Source organism: Pituophis catenifer, unplaced genomic scaffold (genome assembly GCF_029215685.1).
Source record: "Pituophis catenifer annectens isolate HBS135680 unplaced genomic scaffold, rPitCat1.0.hap2 SCAF_13, whole genome shotgun sequence".
NCBI classification, from domain to species: Eukaryota; Metazoa; Chordata; class Lepidosauria; order Squamata; family Colubridae; genus Pituophis; species Pituophis catenifer.
In genome coordinates, this window is record NW_027256893.1 from 5040975 (window position 1) to 5066137 (window position 25163).

A 25163-nucleotide genomic window follows, 5' to 3' on the forward strand; every position below is an offset into this window, starting at 1 on the left:
TTGTTTGGCCTTCAGGTGCTTTGGAGAATAGCTTGACCCCCTTCTCTTTGTGGCAGCCCCTCAGATATTGGAAGATGCTCTCCTGTCTCCCCTGGTCCTTCTCTTCACTAGACTAGCCCTGCCCAGTTCCTGCAACCATTCATTGTATGTTTTAGCCTCAGGTCCCCTAATCATCCTGGTTGCTCTTCTCTGCGCTTTTTCTAGAGTCTCAACATCTTTTTTTTATAGTGTGGGGACCAAAACTGGATGCAGGATTCTAGGTATCAGATACTCCTCGGTTCCAATCCTAGTGAGCAATAAAATCTTAGATCCCCACTTCTTGGCCTTTTGACTAAGATCAAGTATGTGTAGATCCCCTCTTCCTCTTTTTACGAGACACGTTTGTATGTGAGAATTTTTTTATAAAACATTCCTGGCATACTACTAGTTTTAAACCTGGGAATCCATTTTGAGGCAGTGAGCTCCTAAACGCTCCGCACATGTTAAATATTAACAGTTAAATCACTCCACATCCACTTTTAAAAATCTTTTTTATGGGTTTGGTTTTGTGATGCAACTGCAAAATGGGATCAACTTTCATTCCAGTAAGAGCTGCATTTCCCTGACTCTGCAATAAATAAATATGCTAGCATGAAGTGCAATGCCATAAACTTAAAAAGGATTATGCAATTTCTTTTACTCAGTCTTTCCTGAGTACTTTTTCTACCAGTTTATTCTGTTCTTGCCTCAGAAACTCATCTGTAACGTTATAATGATATGCAACTTAGTTACCGGTAATTGTGAAGTTGAGATTTTTTCTTCCCCATCTCCCTCTCTTCTTAAAATCCAGCAGATCTTATTTAATCTCAGGATGAACATTTTGATATGGCTTTGTACTATCTTACGACTTCTGCTTCTTCAGAAATCCACGGGGAACTAGGAGCAAGATTGAGGCAACTGTTTTACAGAAGTCGCCTGAGTAAACACCATAATATAAAAAATAGTTAGGATCGTCTTAAGTAGAAGTTAACCAAATCAAGCTATTTGCTATTCAAACATGTATTTCTTCAAAACAATATTAACACATTTGCTCCATATTCTTCCCAGATCTTAAGATCCGTAGCTCACTATTTTCAAAATGTACAGAACTTGCAAGGACAGATTGTTTTTTTTTTAAAAAAAGCAATGATCAATGGTACCTTAAAAATACCTAGAATATCAAACTATCTCCAGTCTGTTGCTGCATTTGTAAGAATTCCTCCTGAAAATTAGCTTTTTTCTCTTTTTCACAAAATTGTAGGTACTGAAACTGAAGGAATTAGAAATACTATGAATGAAAATAACCAATTTTCCTCAGAAATCAGTTTCTTCATGTCGATTTCAAGTCTCTTAACATTTCCATGCTAACAGTTCAAAATATATATAGGGGTTGTACTCTGACCAGCAGGAAGCTACAGTGACAAAGTAATTAAAAAAAATGCATAATGGCTACCAAAACAAAGGCTTTGGGAAACAGCTACGTCCCCATTTTAGGAGATTATGCATTAAACGTTTCCAGTGCAAAGTCTTCAGTGTGTGAATGGAAGGAGTTGAGAAGGAAAGGCAAAAATTAACCAGAGAAAGAAATGAAGAAGGCTTTCCTAACCAATCTTGAAGGAGGGATAAATTAAATGGTAAGTCAGCTTTCACCACCAATTTTCATGACCACTGAAAAGAAAGCATCTCGCGAGGATGGTACGTTGCAGCAATTTAACAGGCTTCCCATCTGTGATCTTTATGGGGATGAGGAGGCTGGGCTTCGGCCTGGGGGAAGGGGGAGGGGGGAAACGGGACACGAGATGGAGCTTGTTTTGAGCTGCCTTCTGGCGCTGGATGGAATGGACCAGTTGGCAAATCCACAAGAGACCGAATTCTCCCGGTGTCATGAAATGTGAGCAATCTGTCGGACGCGGGTCTGAATTTCTTGCCGACACAAAGGGCAGGTTTCTAGTTGCAAGGCACATTCCATGCACAGATCACTGAAAGAGACAAGGATGCAAGAAGAGTTAAGGCGGTTTCTTTCCCAGAAGAGCGTCAAGCAAACTTTAAAGGGTTAAAAAGGTGCCAAATATATTGAAGGTTATTGTGGGTTTGGCCCACTCACCTCTTATCTTGAAGGAAATATTTGGAATCAACGGGGGAACATAGTGCATTCTAGGGCAGGAACTTTTTATATGGATGTGGGAATGCGTAGATTAGTGATTCTCAACATTGGCAACGTTAAGATACATGGATTTCAACTCCCAGAAGTCCCCAGCCAGCATAGCTGCCTGGGGACTTCTGGGAGTTGAAGTCCATGTATCTTAACGTTGCCAATGTTGAGAAACACCGGCACAGATTTTAAGCAAGCGACGTTTACTTCCTCTTAGCAGATCTAATCCAGGGATAATTGGGAAGGATGACATGAACACCTGGAGATTTCCTCTTGCTGACCTCATTGCTGAGAGATCCATTTTATTCTCCTTCCATTTATGGTTCCATTTTTTTTTTTTTTTAATTAGATTTGTATGCCGCCCTTCTCCGGAGACTCAGGGCGGCTTACAATGCGCTAAGCAATAGCCTTCATCCTTTTGTATATTTTATACAAAGTCAGCTTATTGCCCCCACAAACTGGGTCCTCAATTTACCTACCTTAGAAAGGATGGAAGGCTGAGTCAACCTTGAGCCTGGCGAGATTCGAACCTGCAGTAATTGCAGGCAGCTGGTCTTAATAACAGGGTGCTTTAGACCACTGTACTACCAAGGCTCCTTGTTTTGGGTTTTTAGGATATTTATTATTATGGTTCTTATACTTCAATTTGCTAGGGGGGGGTTATACTTTTTGATTTCTGTTGTGTGCTGCGGCGCGCGGAGTTGCCTTCAGTGAGATGGGTGGCTACATAAATTTGATAAATAAATACATCAATGGGATAGAGCCTTGTGGAAGAGAAGGAGTTGGGTCTTCTTGGGCTGTTAGGTAGGGAGTCACCCACGTAAGCCCTCTCAAAAAATCAGAACAGCACCAAACAGATTGGGCAACAGCTTGCAAGCCCTGAACAGGGAAAGCAGCACGCACTTCCTCTCTTGCACGCTGAAGCTGCGTGCCAGTCAGCAAGATGGTGATTGGAGTGGTGTGAGGCAAGACCAGTCACTGAGACAGACGCCGGGTTTACAACACAACGCTCTGTCTACTACAGGGTTGATTTGGACACAATGCTGAATATTGCTTGGTAGTCGAGAACTGGTAGTCCCTGGCTTACAACCATTCACTTATGACCATTCAAAGTTATGAAAGTATTGGAAAAAAGTGACTAGGGACCAAGTTTGGCTCTTGGGACCTTTGCAGCATCTCCAGAGTCATGTGGTCAAAATTCAGGATGCTTGGCAACTGGCATGTATTCATGATGGTTGCAGAGTCTTGGGATCATGTGACTACCTTTTGTGACCTTCTGACAAATGAAGTCAATGAGGGAAGCCAAATTTTGATGAATGACTGCATAATTCTTTTAACAGCTGTCATGATTTGCTTAACAACTGTGGCAAGAAAGGTCATAAAATGGGGCAAAACTCACTTAACAACCAGCTTCCGTTTAGCAACAGAAAGTTGGGGCTAAATCATAAATTGAGGACTATATATAATCTGTTTCCCCGAAAATAAGACCCAACCGGAAAATAAGCCCTAGCATGATTTTTCAGGGTGCTCGTAATATAAGCCCTACCCCAAAATAAGCCCCAGTTAAGATCATCAGCCAGATGGACACATTTAGTACTGTATTTCCCCCAGAATAAGACCTAACCGGAAAATAAGTACTAATGTGTCTTTTGGAGCAAAAATTAATAAAAGAACTAATCTTATTTTCGGGCAAACATGGGTATATATCTAGATCAGACGGGCTTGGCACGTGTCCACACTGCCAAGGGCAATGTGTGTGTGTGTGTGTGTGTGTGTGTGTGTGTGTGTGTGTGTGTGTGTGAAATTACAAGAAACGTCGATCAAAAGTCACTGTTTCTCAAAGTACCTGTGTCCACAAGGCCTGAGTTCTGTGTCAGCTATTTCATCGCAGCAAAGCGTACAGCAATTTTCTCGAATGCTCACTTGCTTTAACAAGGCCAGGCGTCTATGTCTGAAGATTAAATAGGAGGAGGTGAAAAACAGACACACAACTGACAGGGGGCTTCATATTCACACTTAATGTCTTCCTTGGGTGAGGAGTTAATGTATTGCTTACTGATGTGAGCAATGCATTAACTCCTCACCCGAGGAAGTCAATCATTTACTATCTGCAAATAAAGGGAAGATGCAGAGCACAAAAGTGCACCCCAGCTTCCCAGGTCCACGCACGTTACCTTGGTAAAATGATTTTCTCTTCCGCCGTCAGAAACGCGTAATCGTTAAAGGTGTTAAATTTTGCAGAGGGAGGGTATTTGAAAGGCTTTGCTCCAAAATTGAACTCACACTGTTGATAGGACATGAAACTAGCGGCAGCAAAGAAGCCGGAACTGCACGATAAAAGAATGAAAAACAAAAATCAGTGCGACAATACTAGCTACCTGTTGGGAGTTAATTCTTCATAGTGAGAGTTGAGAGGAAACAACCATGATTTTTAAAGCCAGCCAATGGCTGTGTGTCTTTTGTGGCTCTCCAAATCCTGGACTACAACCTTCATCATCCCTAACACTTCCTTTAGAGAAGGGATGTCATAAGGGTAGTGGCATTCACAGCTGGAGGCGTTGTTTTTATTTTTTTAAGGCCCAGATGACTTCTGTGGCTAGGAGTGATATTTATCAGCATGGGTCGATGGGCATTCTCTGCATCAATGTTTCTCAAGCTAGGCGACTTGAAGATGTATGGACTTCAAGTCCCAGAATTCCCCAGCCAGAAAAGGGTGACCCCATTTACAATCATCACAAGTTATGGTCGGGATGGGCAGGCCCCATTGCGGTTATAACTCGAGGATAGCATACAGGTGGTCTTCAAATTATGATTGTAATGGAGCCTGTCCATCATGATCATAACTTGTGACCGTCGAAAATCAGGTAACCCACGACTGACCCAATTTTTTTAATTTTTTTTTTGCAACTGTTGTTAATGTGTCACTTTGAGCAATTGCCCCTCCTTTTCTTAGCAGCAGGGACCTGGGAATTCAAAATTGCTATATCCCATTAAGGAAGAAGCTGTGAAATAAGCTTCGAGAAAACTCAAAAGTCACAGAAAAATAGTCACAGAAAACACAAAGCAAGGATCTCCCCAAGAAAATAGGCTGGTGGAGGAAGGGAAAGAATAATATAGGAACTGGGTCAGCTGTACTTGAAAATAGAAAGGACATTTTAAAAGGCCAAAGCAAAGCCATACTAGTGTTCATATCTGAGAATTTTAAAAAACCATGATTTATTACACAAGCCCCAGTGATTTAATACTGTATTAAATCAAAATGAGTGGATTTACCCATCATGCTTAGTTAAAACACAAGCCAATAAATCCTCATTGGAGATTAACATTTTGTTTGAATCAGACCAATCTGTATATACAGCTGGGCTCCTTCGGGCACTTCAGGTTCTGGGCCTCCTCAGAGTCAAGTCTTATTTTACTAAATATTTATTGCTAATTCTGCAAAGACGGATTTCTAGTGCAAAATGGGCATCGCCCTCAGAAGAATGAACTTACATAGCTGATGAAAACACTTGCTTCTCAGCAGGAAGCTGATTCCCGTTTAAATAAAAAACCATCTTCTTCTCTTGCAAGTCCAGTAAAAATCCTATAGTGTCACCTTAGTTAACATAAGAAAACAAGCAATTGAAACACAAGATATCACCCAGACATGATCACTATATCCTGCAAAAGAGGAATAGGGAGCTCAGGTCTTATCTGACAACTACTGAAAGAGTCCCAGTAGTTGGGTTACATTTGTGTTCCCCATAACACCCAATCCATACTAAGCAAGGTGCCTGAAACAGTCTATGGATTTGTGTTTCCATCTTTCCCACTTTTGTGTGTTTCTATCCCCATGTATAAAAACCTTTCAATAAATATTCAGATATGTGGAGTAGATAAAATGACTGTTCTCTACGTGTTTACAAATTAAAAGCCAGTCTTGCAAACAGGGACGCTATCTTAGAATAAATGCTATCTTCTTCCTTTTAACAGTTTTAACCATATTTATTCCATCTAACTAAAACCAAGAAAACTACCAATACCAGGTGTTATCTCAACAAGGATTTGTAAACCTGCTTCAAATCCTGGTTAAAATAAAAGCTAAATCAGCATCAGAATTGACATTAGTTACTCTACAAATAATGGTATGCAAGGGGATAAAAAATCATATATGAGAGAAAGAACCCATTTATGAAGTTGGCTTCTGATATGCCAACCATGATTTACTAGTTGGGTTACTAACAGCCTTATCTTCAAAAGCATTTCAGCATATTAAAAAAAAAAGGATTTAGAAAGTTACACAGAATTTGGCTGCAGGAACATGCTTTCTTTTTAAAACCAAACTATTTACAATCTGTAATATGGAGGGATGCTGCAAAAGTTCCACCCCAAGATGAATTAATATGTTTATGTCTTAATAGGTTTGACATATTAAGAGAAATATGGTGCTCATCAAGGTGATGTCCATGAAATGCAGCCGTGTCATAAATGAATGACTGACTAATTCAGGCTTGCTACAAAGTCACTGCCATCTTCACAACATGCTCTCTATTGATTTTATTCTGCCTACCAAAACATTAGCCTACTAATTAGCTACAGTATTTGCAATTTACTCCATTTCCATGAATGGAGGAAGGCCTCCTGAACTCACACAAGATCACTGAGGAAGCACTGAACTAATAATAAGCACAGGAAACAGGTGTACAGACATCCCCATAAAAAGACTACTGGGGAGCGAGACTCCTGCAGCTGCAGGTATCTTTCTCCATTGTTCAAAAATCTATTTCATGACATTTTTCTTCCGGTTTTTAAGTCTCTGTGCTAGAATCACAGACAGGAAGGGTCACTTGAGCCCAACTCCTTTGCTCAATGGAGCAATCCAAATTATGCCATCCCCAAGAAATGGCTGCCCACCTTCTGGTTGAAACACCTGGAGCAAAAGGAAGCCAGTTATTTGTAATTGGTTCCATCTGCTCCCATGGTAAGATTTTCCTAGCACTGGAAATTAGATCATTGTGCTGTGCTCTACACTCTAGGATAACAGAAAACAAATGAGGGCCAACTGGATAGTGACCCAACTTCAGCAACGAGAAAACGAGTGGGACAATATCATACCTTCCTTCCAGCATGGGTGGGAATGTGGTTTACTTCGGGCATTATACCAGATCAGCTGCCGGCAGCCGTCGTAAGCACAAGAGTATTCATCATCCCCGATACCATAACCTTCCTTCAGGAAATATAGAATACAGTATTTCATTAAAGGATGTGTCATGTTCTGCCTACACATTTGGCTAATAATGAGGAGGATCACAATACGATGCAGACGGGTGTTCTGATCTGAATGGAATTTCCCCACTTATTCTATGGGTCAAAGCATAAAAGGGATAGAGGTAAGACCGTGATGGTGAACCTATGGCACAGCGCCCTCTCTGTGGGCATGCAAGCTGTCATCCCAGTTCAGCTTCGCAATGCATGCACATGCGCTTCCCAGCAGCCAGCTGGTCGTCAGGTCTCTGCCGCGCATGCACGGGCCACATACACGGGGGCCGCATACACGTTGGATTTTTGGGGTTTGGGCACACGCGCATTGGGGACTCGGTCCAGAAAAGGTTAACCGTTATTGTCGTTAAGAGATTTGTCAGAAGGAACTCTTAAGAGAAAATATGACTAAATAAAACCATTTCACTACAACACCCGCATGTTTCCAACTTTAAGTATTATCAAAATATCAATACTAATCAGAATAGAATTGGAAGGGACCTTGGAGGTCTTATAGTCCAACCCCCTGCTCAAGCAGAAGACCCTATACCATTTCACAGGTGACTTCCAAATCTTTTCTTAAAAACCTCCAGTGATGAAGGGCCTACAACCTCTGAAGGCAAGCTGTTCCACTGGTTAATTATTCTCACTGTCAGTAAGTTTCTCTTTAGTTCTAGATTGCTTCTCTCCTTGATTAGTTTCCATCCATTGTTTCTTGTCCTGCCTTCTGGTGCTTTGGAAAATAGGTTGACCCTCTCTTCCTTGTGGCAGCCCCTCAAATACTGGATTTTCCTAGACTAACCAAACCCAAATCCGCCAACTGTTCTTTTTTTTTTTTTTTTTATTGAAAAAGTTTTTCAAATACAAGTTTTTCCCCCTTTTCCTCCCTTCTTCCCTAACCCCCCCTCACCACCCATCCCCCCCTGTGACTTCTTCTTCACAACAATAAACTAATTCATAATTAATTACATAATATTTTACCATGCCCTTACTCACTCCTCAAAATGCTGACCCTTAGCATAGTATTCTTATAACTCCGCTTTTCTCCGCTTTTCACAATCTACCCTTTTTCTCCTCCCCCAAACTTATAAAATATTATTATTATTACAACAACATAACCTTTACTTTTATATATATTAATTTAACATTTCAAAGCAGCCTTCTCCAAATTTAACATTTATTCAGTTCTATCCAATTCTTCCACTCCCCGAAATTTATGACTTAAAAATCCTTTTTCTTAAACTAATCAATCACTAAACTAACCTATTTCAACCCAGTTTCCTGCAAGATTACCATGCACTACAATTCTAAATATAATCCACTGCCCACTCTGCTAAAATATACATATGTCTATATATACATTCCATTTTATAAAAAAAGAAAAGACAATAACTTTAAATTTATAATTCATTTAGTATCTTCTTTGATGTCTTTCCACTAGATTGTTAAATCCATCATCCATAATAGGGTAACATAGCATCCTGGTGCAACAGTTTATTCAAAATCTTCAGTCATCTTCTGCCCCCATCAATAATGAATATCCTCATGTATATATAAAAGTAAAAACAACCACCCGAGTGACATTATAATTATATTCCATATAGTTGTAATTGTGGTTTTCATCAGGATTATAAATCCCCATCATCTTAGTGGGTAACAACCAGATCTTCTGCATGCCCCAGCATGACTCTCTTGCCTTGTAACTCGAAATAGATATAATATATTTATCGGTAAAAGAAATCCAAAATAGATAGTTCAAATCCAACAGTGTAAGGCTCTTTCCACATCCCAAAATCACGGCATTGCAGAGATCTGCCACTTTCCTCAAGATAGTATTAAACGATAATTCGCCTCCAATATCTTTTCACATATTCATTTATTTTTTTTAAAATCCCTGGCTTCACTGTTGCTTAGTTTAGAAACTACTATTTCTATGAGATCTGTTTCTTTTCTTTTTCTTTTGCGGGTTGCATTTCCATCCAGATTTCCTTCCTACAAGTTGTGTATCAGCTGTTCGGTTGTCATTCTGCTTTGTAAATTGATCTTGTTGGTTTTGTTTTATTATCTCATATGTCTTTTCCATCACTTGTATATCAACTAATTGATTTGCGCACTTGTCTGTAAGTTGATAGTTCATCACATTAGAATCAGATGACACTGCTCTCAAATTTATAGACAATCCAGCTGGGGTATCCAAGGAGTCCAAAGACAGTTTATCTACCACAGCCTCTGTAATTTGATGTTTTCCCTTTATTTCCAACTCCTTTTGCTTATCCTGTGTTATGCCTAAAGATGTTAAATTTATTTTTAAATTTTTTTGATAAAATTCTTCCGCTTTTTCGACAGTATTCAGTTGGTATCTTACTCCTTGGTATCTCAATATTAAACCAACTGGGACGTCCCACCTAAATAGAATATTCCTTTTTTTTAACTCATTCACTAAAAAACCAAATTTCTTCCTCTCCATTAACATCTTGGGCGGGAGTTCCTTAAAAATCCAAATCTTTCTTCCACGAAATTGCAAAGCAGAATCATAAGAATTCTGGACAATATTATTTCTAATTTCTTTGTCTGTAAAATAAATCACCACATCTCTAGGCAATTGCCTTTGTTTTGCCAACCAGGAGTTTATTCTATAAATTCTGTCAATCCTGCAAAACACTTCATCAGGTTGAACCTTTAAAATCCCAGCCAGAATTTCAGAAGATATCTTCCTTAAATCATCTCTGTCATCTTCCTGCAAACCTCTCAGTCTAATTGCATATTCTGTAAAATTGTATTGGATCCTTAAAACTTCTCTTTCAATCCTCTGTTGTACATTTGTACATTGTACATTTTCTTCATTAACAGACTTTTGATCAGCCTCCATTTTAAGTTTGTCTTCTGAACTATTATCCTGAATGTTTGCCAAATCCTTTTTAATTTTTTGGATCTTGTCATCCAAATTCTCCTCAGTTTCTTTCATTTTAGAATTAGTATTTGCTTCCAACTGAGTCATAAAGTCTGCTAAGCCTTTAGCTACTTTTAAAATCTTTCGATCCAAAAAGCCAAACTTAGATTTCACCAATTCACCAATTTCTTTGATTTCCAACTTAAATTTTTCAAGTTGCTGATTCACAATCTCATCCCTTCTTACAATCTCCTCAAGAAGAAATTCTATTATATTAAAGTCAGATTTCTGAGACTGGAGAGTTAAAACTTGTTGATGTAATTTATTAATGGGGGAATCCCCCCCCCACTGCCTGTTTGTCTAGTTTTATAAGTCTCAGTGCCATTTTTCCACGCAGACAAAATTTACTGGAAAAGAGAGAGAAAAAAAAACTTTTTTCCAACCAAGATCAATATCAGATCCTCAAAGAGAAGAAAAAAAAGAAAAAAAAACAGAAGTGAGAGTGAGATTTTGCCTCAGTTACAGCCAAAAGTATTCATTCCGCTACTTTGTAATTGAAAACGGAAGGAGTTTCCCTTTCAGCCTCTCTTCAAACCGCAGCAGCAATCGCCATTTTAAAAAAAAAACTTTTTTTCCCTTCACTTCACTTCTTAGGCAAAATAGAATAGAAAGAATACTTGCGCTTCAGGATCAGAGGTCCAACTCATATCTTCTTTAATTAATTTATTTGACAGATTTACAGGCTTGCTTTTGCCCCCTAGCTCTGCGTGTAGCAGAGATTTCCCAGAGCCCGGAGCATCGGCTGGGGATACGGGGAGTCTCTTCCGCTCCCTCCCAAAAGTAAATAAAAAACTTTTGGGATTAGGCAGAGGACTCTACCCACCCTAGCCGGCTCTATCTCCGTTTCCTAATGGAAACGGAGTTTTTTCGAGCCGCCATTCCGCTGAAAAAGGCGGCTCTTTACAGGCAGTGGGTTCGACGATCCCGAAGGAGCGTCCAGCGGGGACAAGCAGCAAACCAGAAGTCCCGCCAACTGTTCTTCATATGTTTTTGTCTCCAGGCCTTTAATTATCTTAATTGCTCTTCTCTGCACATTTTCCAAAGTCTCAGCATCTTTACTGTAATGTGATGACCAAAACGGGATCAAAACCAAAACAATTCTGCATAACACAATTGAACCTTGTTCCCTTCTCCATGTTGCTGGGAGGAGACACCCTTGAACCTGTTTTCACAAAGCAACCCCAGAAGGAACTGATGGGCAATAAGTCCATCCACCCCACTGCCCATTAGTGACCAGTAAACAATTATTGGAATACAACCAGGGCAAGAGAATCATGTCTTGATCAGATCTGCTTCAAAGTGAAGATTAAGTTGGAAGAAACTGAAAAGCTGAAGGTTGCCAAATGAGCCTGGAAGATGAACAGGGCTCTGAACTTCTATTTCCCAGGTCCCTGTCCAGAGTCCCCCCACCCCCTGCCGCTTTATGAATGGCCATCAGCCAGCCTGAAGAGCAACACCAGCTGTTCTGACCTAGGCTTCCCCAGAGCACGAAGCCGAGTCCTTGTCCCGATAAACCCCTTTTATTTAATTTACAATGAATTCCTCTCCAGCAAAGTCTTTCCTCTCCCTCAGTCTTTCAAGATAGTTCACCATTACCGACCTTTATCAGGCTTGGAGACTGGCCAGGCCGATATCTGTCAGACGCTGCAATATTTGGCAAGAATGCAGTAATGAACTAATTGTCTCCTGCAAACTCCCCTCCCCTTTCACTCCTCTTTTATTCCCTCTGGGACAGGCCATTCATCGTCTACCTGTGGCCTTACTCCCAAGTCGACCCTTATTCTTTAGCCGTTCTCTTAGTCTGGCAACTCTGCGCATGCGCACACTGGGAACAGGATCCAGCTGTTCATCTGCCTCACTGATGTCTGACTCCAAAGGCAGCTGATAACAGTCAGACGGCCCTGGCCCCCCCTCTGCCTCCGACGCAGAGTACTCGTCAGAGCCTTCCCCAGACTCCAGGATTGGCCCATGTTCCTCCCCAACCTCCTCACTCTCCGAATCTGCTGCCAGATCCACTGGCCGCTGGCGGGCCACAACACCAGCAGGGTGAATGATTCACCATGCCCCCTGCAAGAGATGACTACCTTCTCTGCTCTGTGTGAAAAATACCAAAAGCCAGTGATTACTTGGCTTCCACAAATACCTCAGTACAGCAAAATCCAGGAAAATATTGCTAGGATGGGTAGTTCAGCAAACATGCCACAAAGAATATTATTCATGTAAGTTGCTTTCAAGTCAAACTTTCAGAGGTGGGATGAAGAGGTGAGAGGATAGGGGGGTTTGTCCGGTGCCAGTTCAATTTGATAGACAGATTCCCACTGACAAGAGCAGCACTTACGTGATTGAGAAACTTGCTGTCTTTTGTAGCCCATCCTATCTGCATCACTCCGGAAGTAATGACTGTGACTTCATAGTACCAAGCTCCAGAATCTACACAGAAGGTACATCGGACACTTTCAAAAGACGAAGCATCGCATCGGGCCTAGCAGACAAAAATGTGGGGGTGAAAAATTAAACTCCATGTGCAAATTTGACGCCAAAAGGCACATTAAAGTGCTCAGCCTCCCAATTTATTAATCTCATATATTTGTTGGGAGAATTGTAAGTCTCAGAAGCCTCAACCAGCACAGTCAACTGGCTAGGAATCCAGGTGCTGCAGTATTATTCATCTTGAGGCTTGGAGCTGGAGAGGGCAGATCACTGCACATCTGATACAGAAAGGATGAAGATATGCAAGGAATGGAGACGTGTTGTCAACCATTCCACTGAGTCATCTAGCAAAGAAAGACCCCTCAACTCCAGGACTGGTCCTCACACTTAGGATCTTTGGGGTCCCCTTGATCTGGTGATTGAGATTTAGTTGCTTGCAACCAGCAGGAAGTTATGACTGTCACTGCACCCCATGATTACGTGACTGCCATTGGCATGCTTCACAGCCGGGCAACAACAAGAGGAGTCAATGGAGAAGTAGGTAGCAAAACTGCAAGTCGTGGCCACATACTGCTCTGCTTAATGACCATGTTGCTGGGCCCAATTATGATCTTTTTGGGACTACATAGCTCTGAAAAACTGCCATTTTGAATTTTATCAGAAATTCAAGACCATAAGCATTTTACTAGACTCTCTCGGAGACTGGAAACACCAACCCCTGAATAGGAGTTTGGTTTAACCCAGTGATCTATATATCAGGTCCTGAATGCAAGCCCTTAGTCAATTTTTAAACAATGGGGGGAAATCCTGACTTGGCCTTTTCCAAAATAGGATGCCAGGTTTGATGGGACAAGACTTAACTGGAACCTTTCATCGCTGCACAGGTAGCCCTTGACTTACAACCATTTGTTTAGTGACTTGTTACAACAGCACTGAAAAGTGACATATGACGGGTTCTCACATTTAGGACGTTCATAACATCCCTAGGGTCATGTAATCAAAATATGGGTGCTTGGCAACCAGCATGCATTGATGACTGTTACAGCATCCTGGGGTGATCGCCATTTGCTACCTCCCAACTGGCTTCCGACATACAAAGTCAATGGGGAAACTGCGTATGCTTAACAAGTGGAGTGATTCACTTAACAACCATAGCCTAAAAGGTCATAAAACTGGGCACGACTCACTTGTTTAGCAACGGAAAGTCTGGTCGCAATTATGGTTGTAAGCCAAGGCCTGCCTGCCTGTATATTATATCTCCATGCACTTACCAGTAAAGAGGGCCCATCTCTCTTTCTCAAGCTAAGATCCATGTGGTGAGACAATCAAGAATGATGTATTTATTTTGTGTCTCCAAAGAGCTACAGATCTTACCCAGCATGCCTTTATAGTATGCACTTTCCTCCATTAATTACACAGAAATGTTTTTTTAAAAATGCTGTCTGATTTGAGTTAAAAGCAAAATAATTAAAATATGCACTCTGAAAGCAATATGTCTTTTAGTTCATAGAAACTCCCTCCCTCCAGACCTCCCCTGCTATTCAGGGAAATTGAGCCGGCATAAACAGTATTTCATAATTAATGCACAAAAACACACACACAAGGCTACCTCCAACCCATGCGGCGAGATCTTCAGATATTCACTGACATCATTGCTGTTCAGCATGGCTCTAATATTGGTCAGGTCGACTTTCTCGTACGTAAACTGTCTCCCTTCTTTCAAAACTGCAGGAAACAAGAGGAATGGTTATACGGGCTATCCCAGCAATGTAGTAATGGTAACCTAGAAAACTGAATTCGTCTGCCCAATTCCGGCCATTTAAGAATGAATCAAACACTTTCCAAATAAGCAACTATCCCTTTAAATGACAGGCATTCAAAGATTGAATTCTTTAGAATTTGGGCTTAAGGGGAATGAGCCCACATGCTAAATGCTTCCTGCCAACAAAAGCAATTAAGCATAACTGCTCCATCTGTGGTTTGCTTAGCATTATGTGCAAATGGGAATCCCTAGCTGGTTTTTCTTCTAACAAATTGGAGTCATTAGCTTCCCTTACAATTTTAGCATGTCAAAAGAAGAGCAAACCAGGGACTATGATTTCTACATGTCTCTAACCAAGATGAGAGGATCCATTCTCACCACCAGCAGAGGAGCTTGCAAAAAGGAACCTGCACAGAGCAGATACTAATATACAATATCCCCCAAAATGCAGTTATATATTGAATTTAAGAGTGACGGCTCTTAAATAAATATTGGCTAGGGATACTGTAGTTGGTATTTCTCCAGAAAGCTTCTTTCTCTGATTAAACTAGACCGAATATAACAAAACCTGTGATTCTGGGCTTCTATACGCATTCTATTAATACTAGCTACATGTAGCTGCTGGCAATTTACCAATTAAGAAATTCAATTTCAATGGCTTTTCATTAATGAAAGACTTCATCTTCTGAAAATTGATATGGTATTTGTTTTAGAAATGAATTAGATTATCTAACACCATCTGCATTCAAAACAGGACAAATAACACTGGTGTCATTTTGTATTCTTTCCCCTCCGGATCTGGGTCTCAAACCAGTTTGTCTTTTTGGCTGACATTACTTTATCTACAAAGAAAAGTCTAGAGAACCCAGCTTCCAGGCTAAATGAACAGTTTAATTCGAGTTTAGAATCTCCAATTAAAACCTCTTCAGTCAGGACAAGTTCATGGCTATGTTTCATTAAGACACTTGATTAATAGTGTAAATTGTATGTGCCACTTTCCTTGGAATTACCAACAGTGGAGAATTGGATCTATAGCTAAATGCTAGCACAGGTATTAAAACAAGACCTTTGCAGACATGGAGAAATGTGCTAATTTACCTGCTCCCTTTCAGTAATGGAGAATCCTGATAGGTTGTACTCTTCTACAACAGGATTCTCCAAACCTGACAATTTTACAACTTATCGACTTCAACTCCCAGAACTTCTCAGCCAGCGCATTGAAGTCTACAAGTTTTAAAGTTGCCAAGTTTGGAAACCCCTTGCAACAAAACAATGTATTATTTCTATTTGTCTGATTTCCCAATTTATACTATATTGTGCCCTAATAATCACCATTACTAGTGTGTCAGATCTCTAACCAAGAGAATATTACATTTTAAGCGCAGATGCTAAAAACAATATGGATTTAGAAGAATTAAAATTCACAACAGTGATATGTCAGTGAAACAGCTGCTTCTCTCAGTTTTCCTCCTCCTCCTGCTCCATCTTACCAACGTATGTTCATCCATACCACTTGTATACCATTCAGGAATTGCACCCCCAAACATCTGATGAAATGAATATGCAAGTTTATTTTATAAACGTATTAGTGTTAAGGGTTGTTACTTTTGCTGCAAACACTAGACATTTCTAATAACCATGCTGTTTAGAAACATCACCTTCACAGTAGAAAAACATTGTTACTTACACAGATTGTCTAAACTCCACTGAGCACAGAATCCAACTTGGCGTTTTAAATAGTCTGGATTGTTTGTCCATTTCTCTAACAAAACTAGCTGATCACTGATGCAGGTATCGGAAACTGTCATTTTATTCTCACCTAGAGTTGGAACGGGTTCACAATTATGGGGGGGAAAATCATGATCATTAAAAACCCAGCATTTCTGAAAGGAAAAAAGGCTTTTGTGCTCCCCCCACTTTCCCCCCCATATTCCCCATTCTCATACTATATAAATTCTACCATAATCCATTAAAGCTTCAGCAGCCAGTAGCTGCTGGCAGACAGTCAGGGCCAGAGGCCAAGAAAGCAACTCCAGCTGCAGTCATTGTCAGGAGCTGAATTCAGCTCAGTGGCATCTTGATTTTACTATCCGTTTTTTTTTTAAGGATACACAAATAGCAATAACACTTAGACTTATATACCGCTTCACAGTGCTTTACTAACCCTCTCTAAGCGGTTTATAGAATCAGCCTCTTGCCCCCAACAATCTGGGTCCTCATTTTACCCACTTCGGAAGGATAGAAGGCTGAATCAACCTTGAGCCGGTCAGGATCGAACTGCTGACAGTCGACAGTCAGCCTGCAATACTGCATTCTAACTACTGCCAACTATGGATGGATGGATGGATGGATGGGAGGGCAATAGCAATAGCTCTTAGACTTAACATACCACTTCACAGTGCTTTACAGCCCCCTCTAAGTGGTTTACAGAATCAGCCTCTTGCCCCCAACAATCTGGGTCCTCATTTTACCCACCTCGGAAGGATGGAAGGCTGAGTCAACCTTGAGCCTGGTGAGATTCAAACTGCCAAAACTGCTGGCAGCTGGTGATCAGCAGAAGTAGCCTGCAGTGCTGCGTTCTAACCACAGCGCCACCGCGGCTCATGTTTAAACACATGTGAATGTGTATTTGAACACAGACAATGCAGGTCAAACCAGAGGCACATCAGTTCTGTCCCCATTTCTTGACAATGAATCTAGTCTCTTGCAGCTTTGAAATTTGGGGAAGAAGTCCTCAACAAGCATCATCAAGGTCCTAATGGGTGACGGAATTTGTCATGCTTCTCCGCCCCTGAAGGCCGCACCTAGGGAGCGGCTGAGGATTCAAAACTTATGCTTGACAAGCCTTCCTGCTTTCTCCACTTCCATCTCCAGTGGTGTGAAAGGAACAGCAGGAAGGAGATCTTGGCTCCTACACTAATTGCTACCTGCTGGTTATTTGCTAAAAACACTAATGCTACCACCACTCTTGACCACCGCCAGGTAGGAATTTGGAAGAAAAGAATAAATCCAACCCCTGAATACTTTCAAGCCTTTGGATCAGGGTGAGCGGAGCAGACCTCCGAAGTGGTTTGCCATTGCCTCCTTCCTAGGGCAAAAGAGACTGGCTGGCTCAAGGTCACCCAGCTGGGCTTCATGTGTAATGCGAGTCTAGAACTCACAGCTTCCCATTTTGTAACCCAGTGCTTTAAGTACTGCACTGAACTTGCTCTCTGGATAAGCTATAATGGAGCGTATTTTAGTTCTGGTTGCATGTTATTGTTTTAATTGGTTTTTAATGGTACATGGTTTTTTTTTTGTATTGTTTTATTTGTATGCTAGCCAAAGTCATGCTGTTTGATTTGGGCAGCCATATAAATGCTCAAAATACTGTAAATATCCCAGATCATAACCCATCCTGGGTCCTGTTTTGTCTTTAACTCTGCATTTCAAATGTGCACACTTACTTGTTTGTGCAAACTTCTCCAGGGCTATTAGTGCAAAAAGCATGACAGTCGGATGGGACTGGAACTCCTAAGATAAAGAAGGGAAATTATTGCATTCAATATTCCTCAAATTTGTCTTCAAAATCAAGCGTTGGTTAGTTTTTCCAACAAAAGGGGGGTGGGTTTGTGTGGGTAAAAAAAAATACTCTTTAACACAATAAAAATAGCCTGAAGACAAGGCTTACTTCGGAGAGCCAGGCATCAATACAAACTGCTTTCCTACACAAAAGGAAATAAGACAACTATTCTAGTTGTCTAGTTTAGCAAGTGAAAAAGCCAGAAGTTCTAGCTACAGGATCACCCCTTCCTCTTCCCCACTCAAAAAAGGTTCCTCATCTTCCAAACCATAGTTTCTGCAGAGGTAAGTTACACCACATATAGTTAAGGCTATGGTTTTCCCAGTTGCAATGTATGGTTGTGAAAGTTGGACCATAAGGAAGGCTGAGTGCCTTTGAACTCTGGTGCTGGAGGAGACTCCTGCGAGTCCCCTGGATTGCAAGGCGATCCAACTGGTCGGTCCTAGAGAAGATCAACCCTGATTGCTCTTTCGAAGGCCAGATCCTGAAGATGAAACTCAAATACTTTGGCCACCTAATGAGGAGGAAGGACTCCCTGGAGAAGAGCCGAATGCTGGGAAAGATGGAGGGCCAAAGAAGAAGAAGGGGACGGCAGAGAAGGAGGTGGCTGGATGGAGTCACTGAAGCAGTCCGGGTAAGCTTAAATGGACTCCGGAGGATGGTAGAGGACAGGAAAGCCTGGAGGAACGTTGTCCATGGGGTTGCGATGGGTCAGACACGACTTCACAACTAACAACAAGTTACACCAAAGGTCCTCAACCTTTCTGGCTTGGTGGCCTGGCAGGGGGGTGGGGGAGAAGGGATGGTTGTTATTGGTAGGAGTGTGCGTGAGCATGCATAGCTCCATTTGTACTCCCACAAATGGAGCTTTGTGCGCAAATGCAAGCACCCAACACTCACGCAAGTAAAGCTGTGCACGCGCACACACTTGCCCACTGCTTGCGTAGCCTGGTTCTGAAGGGGGAAGGTTCTGTGCAAGTGCCCACCATTCATGCAAGTGGAGGTCCGTGCACGCGCACACACTCGCCTACTGCTCACAACCCGATTCTGAATGGGAGAGGGCCGATACTTCTGTGCGAGTGCCCGACATTAGTGCAAGCGGAGCTGCGCGCGTGCACACACGCTCGTTCATTGCTCACAGGGCCCGGTTCCAAATGGGCCGCAGTTTCGGAATTGGGGACCCCCAAGTTACACCATCCCATTTGCAGCCTTCACCTCTTCCACAATGTCAGAACCACCTCAAACCTCCTTCACCCCAATTCCGATTCATGTATTTCTTTGGGGGAAGGTTTAAAGATTAAATGGGGGCCTTAAGGTTTTGATTCCAGGCCCACCTACCCTGATATCACAAGCCACATTTCTGCAGCCTACAGACCAAGCTGAAGGAGAGGCCTTTATCATTTTAAGAATCCCTTCTGAAGCTTTAATGTGACTAATGATGAGATCCCCACGCTCCATGTAAATTATACTGCTAAAATGAAGAAAAGTAGGCATGGATTTTATGTAAAATAACAGTGACTTCAATTCTAATACATTACTGTTAAAAGTAAAAAGGCAGCTGCTCCTTAAACCAGAATCCTTATATTACCATGCTATACACAGCTCTGGGTAATTGATCTGATTAAAGAAAAGAATACAGTAGATGCACAAGTATTTTTAGTAGCACGTAAGTAATTTACAGCTACTTTCCCTTAAGTTGTCAAGTACATGTTGCCTGACTGCCTTAAAAAGTGAAAAGGTTGTTCAATTTAAATGTTGCTGGTGTTTCTGTATTTCTCTACGGCTGAAATTGGAGTGATTCGCAACTTTTATTTATAATTACATATAAAAATTCACCGAAAGCAAAAATAGGGTTGTGGATGAAGTGAGCATGTGTTTTGCCCAAGAAAATATGTTAGTAGTTATGTGATAGTTTCATTAAATGATAACATTCAAAATGTCCTATACAGCTGGACTGCTAGTCAATCTAGCTAGCAAAAATATTAACTGCATTAGTAGCAGCTTTTGAAAAGTTTGACAGTAACCATGGCCCAGAGAGATGTCGGTGTCTTAAGCAAACATGCTAACTTCTGAACTGTGGCTCTTCTCTTCTTCTTTACCAAAACCTGTCAACCTTCACTGTGCCACTGAAAAATAATTGCAATGGCTGGACACACTATGCTGCGGCTTCCTTTTTTTAGTGACACAAGACTAAATGAGATCAGGCCATAGAAATCCCTTCAAATGTTTACACATACAATACTTAGCATACTGATTTATTTTGGTACTCACCAAGCTCTGCAGTAAGTACTCCAAGATTCCTTGGCTGAGTAAACCTACACTTGCAGGGCCTGTAAAAACACTAAAAATGAAACACGTGCATCGAAGGTGCTGTTTTACATTGTTTAAGAAGTCTTTTCAGAAAAGTTTAGGACCCTGCACTGCCTTTCCAGTTCTCTTGCTTTACGGACGGAAGAAGCATGCAGCAAAGAAGATATAGCTGCAAAAATATTTTTGACTAAGTTTTTTTTCTCTCTCCCCCCCCTCTCCCTCTCTCTCATTACCACAGAAGAATACAAGCAACACATAAAGTGATTTACATAATCTGACACCTCCAGTCTTGTTTGTCCTTTTAAAAAGGTTGGTTAAATTCAGTAGTGACATTTTGTTTCCCACCTTCCTTCCGAGAAAACAGACTTCCCCTCTGTAGATATTGCCATATGGGAGTCAGAACAGGAATCTATATGTAAACATCTCACTCCTACCACTCATAAACCACTGTACTGCATTCTGGCAAATGGCACCAGGGATTACAAATTAATTTAAAGAGATTAAAACACTGTTATGCCATCTGAAGGATGCTCTATGAGCAGATGTCTAATTATAGACAATATATTTATTATAGATTAGGAGAGGGTGATGCTGTAAAACCTAAAAACAACAGTGGTGTGTGGAGAAGTCCTAAAGAATTGAACTGTAACCTCCCCAAAGAGACATAAAGAAATCCCAGAATCTTTACCTGCAAGCTTTTCTGCCAAACAGCCCAGAACTGCAGTGGTATTCCGATGTTTGGCAGGATGACAGGCATCCTGGAGAGCCACTGTGCCATTTAAATTTAATATTTCTGTCAATTTCTGCAATGCATCCTACACAGGAAAAGGAGCAGGCTGTTGAAAGTCAGATCACCAAAAGAAACGTTCCATTCCATTCATATCTTAGTACCGTATAAGGTAACCTATCTATACTTATACAGGCACAAACTGAATTTGAAATAACCCTTGATCCTAACAAGCACTGAAATTGCACCAACAAAATTTATAAAATAAAATAAAAATAATTAAAAAAAATAAAGGAGTGAATTAAAAAGAAAACAACAAAAATCCTCAAAGGGCAGATTCAATGGACCATTGAATCTTTTTCTGCTTTCTATGTTTCTATGAAATAACAAAATTAAGTTTTTTCTTTTGGAGAGACTTTTACTTAAGATGACTTTCCAATACGGACGATAAGACACCAAACAGTGATGGCTCACAATATTTAACTAGAAGTCACAAGATTGAAGGAAGCTGAGAAACACTATTAAAAGCCATATTTTTCTCCCATTGTGCTTCAAGCAAACATAATTAATTTGCATTGTAAAACCAATATACTTAAGTTGTACATCTAAAAGGCACACCTAAGAAAACACGCAAGCCATTGTGGACGATGTCTGTTAACCTTATCCCTATACTAGGTGTCACTGTGGATTGTGGTCTGAAGCAAAAGATCAGCAATTTGGAGAAAACTGATATACATAATTGCACTATAAGCAGTTAGCAAATGTATATATACATTTATATATATATATATATATATATATATATATATATATATATATATAGACACAGTTTGTGAAATTACATCTTCAAATACAGCATTAGGAATCACATACTGAATTCTAATTATCTAAGATTTAGTTAGTTTTTTAAATGGTATTCTATTTTTTCAGAGCAGTAAAGTTAAAAAAGCACACTTCTAAAGGAGATTAAAATCAAGGAGATTAAAGCAGACCTTTAAAGCGGTTGCTTTAATTTTAGATTTAATCAGGTATTTTATTTGACCAATCTGTATATTTAACTTACTTTGGTTGGTAATGGGCACTCATCCAAGAGTAAAGTTATAACAGCTGGTCCCAAAGGGTCTTCTAATGGAATAACTCTTATTAAGGACTGGACAACTTCCAGCCATCCTTCATCTGTCAACCACCAAAGAATAAAAACAAATATCTTAACTTAAAGGAATAGAGAGATATATCACTAATCAAAAACAGGATTTCATCAGCATTCAATGGGACAAATCATCTCAGACATATGTTAAAAATAAAACGATTGGCTGTTGATCCAGAGTGGAATAGCAGGACAAAATTAGGCCTCTTGGGAGTCAAGACAGACACTCGTAATAACCAAACGGAATGTCAGGGCAAATTTTCACTTATACAAAATTCAACTACACAAGATTGTGGAAACCAGGATGCTTTGGGCAGATGGTGCTACAGACGGAACTTGACACTTTCCACAGGTGAAACACACAATATTCCCCACTGAAGTCAATCTTATTTTATCACATGCAAGACTATTAGTGAGTTTCCACAATTCCTGCAGTGTCAGATTTTGCTCTCTTTCGTGTGTGCGGGATGGGGAGGTTTATCTCTATTTTCTGCTGAAGCCATCTCATTTGTTAGATTTACAGGTAGTTCTTGACTTACGACCACAATTGAGCCCAAAATTTCTGTTGAGACATTTGTTAAGTGAGCTTTGCCCCCAATTTTATGACTTTTCTAGCAGGGTTAAATTAATCACTGCAGTTGATAAGTTAGGCACATGATTGTTACGGTAAGTGAATCTGGCTTCCCTATTGACTTTGCTTGCCAGAAGGACACAAAAGGGGGATCACATGACCTTGGGACAAAGCAATGTTTGTAAGTATGAACCAGTTACCAAGCATCTGGATTTTGATCACGTGACCATAGGGATAAGTGGCCATAAGTCGCTGTAACTTTGAACAATCGCTTAATGAACTGTTGTAAGTTGAGGACTACCTGTATATCCTCCTGTTCAGGAGCCTCTCCTCTTGGTTTTTACCCAAAACAATAATCCCATAAGGTAAATTGGGCCGAGAGAATGAATTATCCAAAGAAAGTTGAGGGGATTTTGTCCCTTCCCAAAGCCCACAAAATGTGGGGCTTTGGCAAAGGACAAAACTCAAACACATTGACTCCCCAATGTCATTTTGAAATCCCCAAACTCTGTATGGTGTTTTAATGGGAGTTAAAGATAAAAAAGACATTGCTTCACCCTAAATTGGAGAAAGAAATGCGGGGGGGGGGGGGGAGGGAGATGTTGTACCCAATAGTCATATCCAAATAGACTCTCTTTCTCCAGCAAATCAGAGACACTCAATCATATTTTCCACAATATGTACAGAAAATTGAGTCATAATGAATTGCTAGTCATAAAAGGGAACTTTGAAATTCTCAAGAATGGCTGTAATCACTTTATTCAGGAACAGTGTTTTAATCTGGCCTACCTCCTAGTTCCTTCTTGAAGGAAAAGGGGAAGAAGAAAAAAATAATGATGGAGCTTTTGCAAAGTACACAGCAGGATCGAGACTTAAACTGCTTTTCTGTTTTCAGCACAATAAGAACAGCTTAAATTTAGAATGGTTACATGCAATACAGGAGATCACAACGGCATGGAGTAAAGAAAGCACAGATAGGTAGTAGGTAGGCCTCAATTTACACCAGTCACTTAGTGACTGAGGTTCCATTAGATCCCCCAAAAGGTATTTATGACCTGGTTCTGAAGTTTTCCTCCCACTCACACAAGTGTCCTGCATTTACAGCCATCTGCAGCGTCCTGTGGTCACATGACCATTTCTAGTTTTTCCAAAAACACCCCATAACAAGCAATGGGTTCATTTAATGCATAGCTGGCTGGAGAATTCTGGGACTTGAAGTCCACAAGTCTTAAAGCTGCCAAGTTTGAAGGCCTCAGATTTAATGACTATAGCATCCACTTAACAACTGCTGCAAAAAAGATCATAAAACTGGGCTGGTCACATGATGGCCCGCTTTATCTGTCCTGATTTATGATCACAATGAGAGGCTTCACTGTGGTTGCTAAGTCAAAGACTGTATCCAGGTGTGGGTCTGTGTAGGTATGTAGGTTTCCCATAAGATATGCTACCAAACTGCAGAATTTTATGAGCAGCTTCCAGTCTCTCCAACTCATCTTGGAGCCCCAGAATAGAATAATTTAGACTTTTTGTAACTGTGCCAAGCAATCAAATACTTAATATGCACAGCAGCTTGGGGGAAATCTAGAGGTATCCGTACACATTGAAGGTCTTCCCTGCTCCTGCAAACCTTCTTGGTTTTTAATTACAACTTTCTTTTCCATTTAGATGAAAAGTACGTAGCTGCTCCTCTGGTGATTCTAAGATGAATTACTTGATCGCAGTAGAAATAAAATAAGTCAGCTGGCAGGCTGATTTTTTCCAATGGCATAATTCATAAATTTAGCCAGATTAAACAGGTACATTTATAATTATCAAAGAAATAGTTATTTTATTTTACCAAGCTTGCTGTCAGGCAGAGGTATCATTTAAATAATTGCTCAACCTCACATAATAAACACACATTGCAACTCTGTACTTCTTTCCAGAGTGAAAAGTTTATTTCAGCAAAGAACAATTGAAGTGCCACCCAACAGAAAGGAAATACCTGTTTCTGCCATTTCGTGCAAGGTCATCATCGAATAAGGAGGTTCCTGATCACTAAAAGGGGGGAAAAAAAGTAAAAACCTTGTTAATTATTACCGAGTTGGTACATTTCTACCTGCCCACATTGAATGAAAAATAGTGCAGGTAGTCTGCAACTTACAACCACAATTCAACTAAGCAAGACAGTTGTTAAATGAATTTTGCCCCATTTTATGACCATTCTCAGCACAATTGTTAAGTGAATCACTGCAGTTGTTAAGTTAGAAACCCCACTGACATGGCTTGTCAGAAAGTTGCCAAAGGTGATCACATG

At 40.5% G+C, this 25163-nt stretch overlaps 1 protein-coding gene across 2 annotated transcripts in view; it reads right to left on the reverse strand.

Moving 5' to 3' along the window:
- Positions 1-513: 513 nt before the first annotated feature.
- RSPRY1 (ring finger and SPRY domain containing 1) overlaps positions 514-25163 on the reverse strand; it is a 39311-nt gene continuing 14661 nt past the window's right edge. For both annotated transcript variants that reach the window (XM_070952733.1, XM_070952734.1), the window contains exons 3-15: positions 24852-24904; positions 22213-22325; positions 21111-21237; positions 20384-20442; positions 17997-18063; positions 16238-16369; positions 14398-14513; positions 12697-12840; positions 7265-7376; positions 5663-5765; positions 4345-4497; positions 4017-4121; positions 514-1997 (exon numbers count right to left, since the gene is read on the reverse strand). In XM_070952733.1, coding sequence (XP_070808834.1) covers positions 1901-1997; positions 4017-4121; positions 4345-4497; positions 5663-5765; positions 7265-7376; positions 12697-12840; positions 14398-14513; positions 16238-16369; positions 17997-18063; positions 20384-20442; positions 21111-21237; positions 22213-22325; positions 24852-24904 — 1381 coding nt within the window. In that variant the 3' untranslated portion in view covers positions 514-1900. The remainder of the gene's footprint in view (positions 1998-4016; positions 4122-4344; positions 4498-5662; positions 5766-7264; positions 7377-12696; positions 12841-14397; positions 14514-16237; positions 16370-17996; positions 18064-20383; positions 20443-21110; positions 21238-22212; positions 22326-24851; positions 24905-25163) is intronic.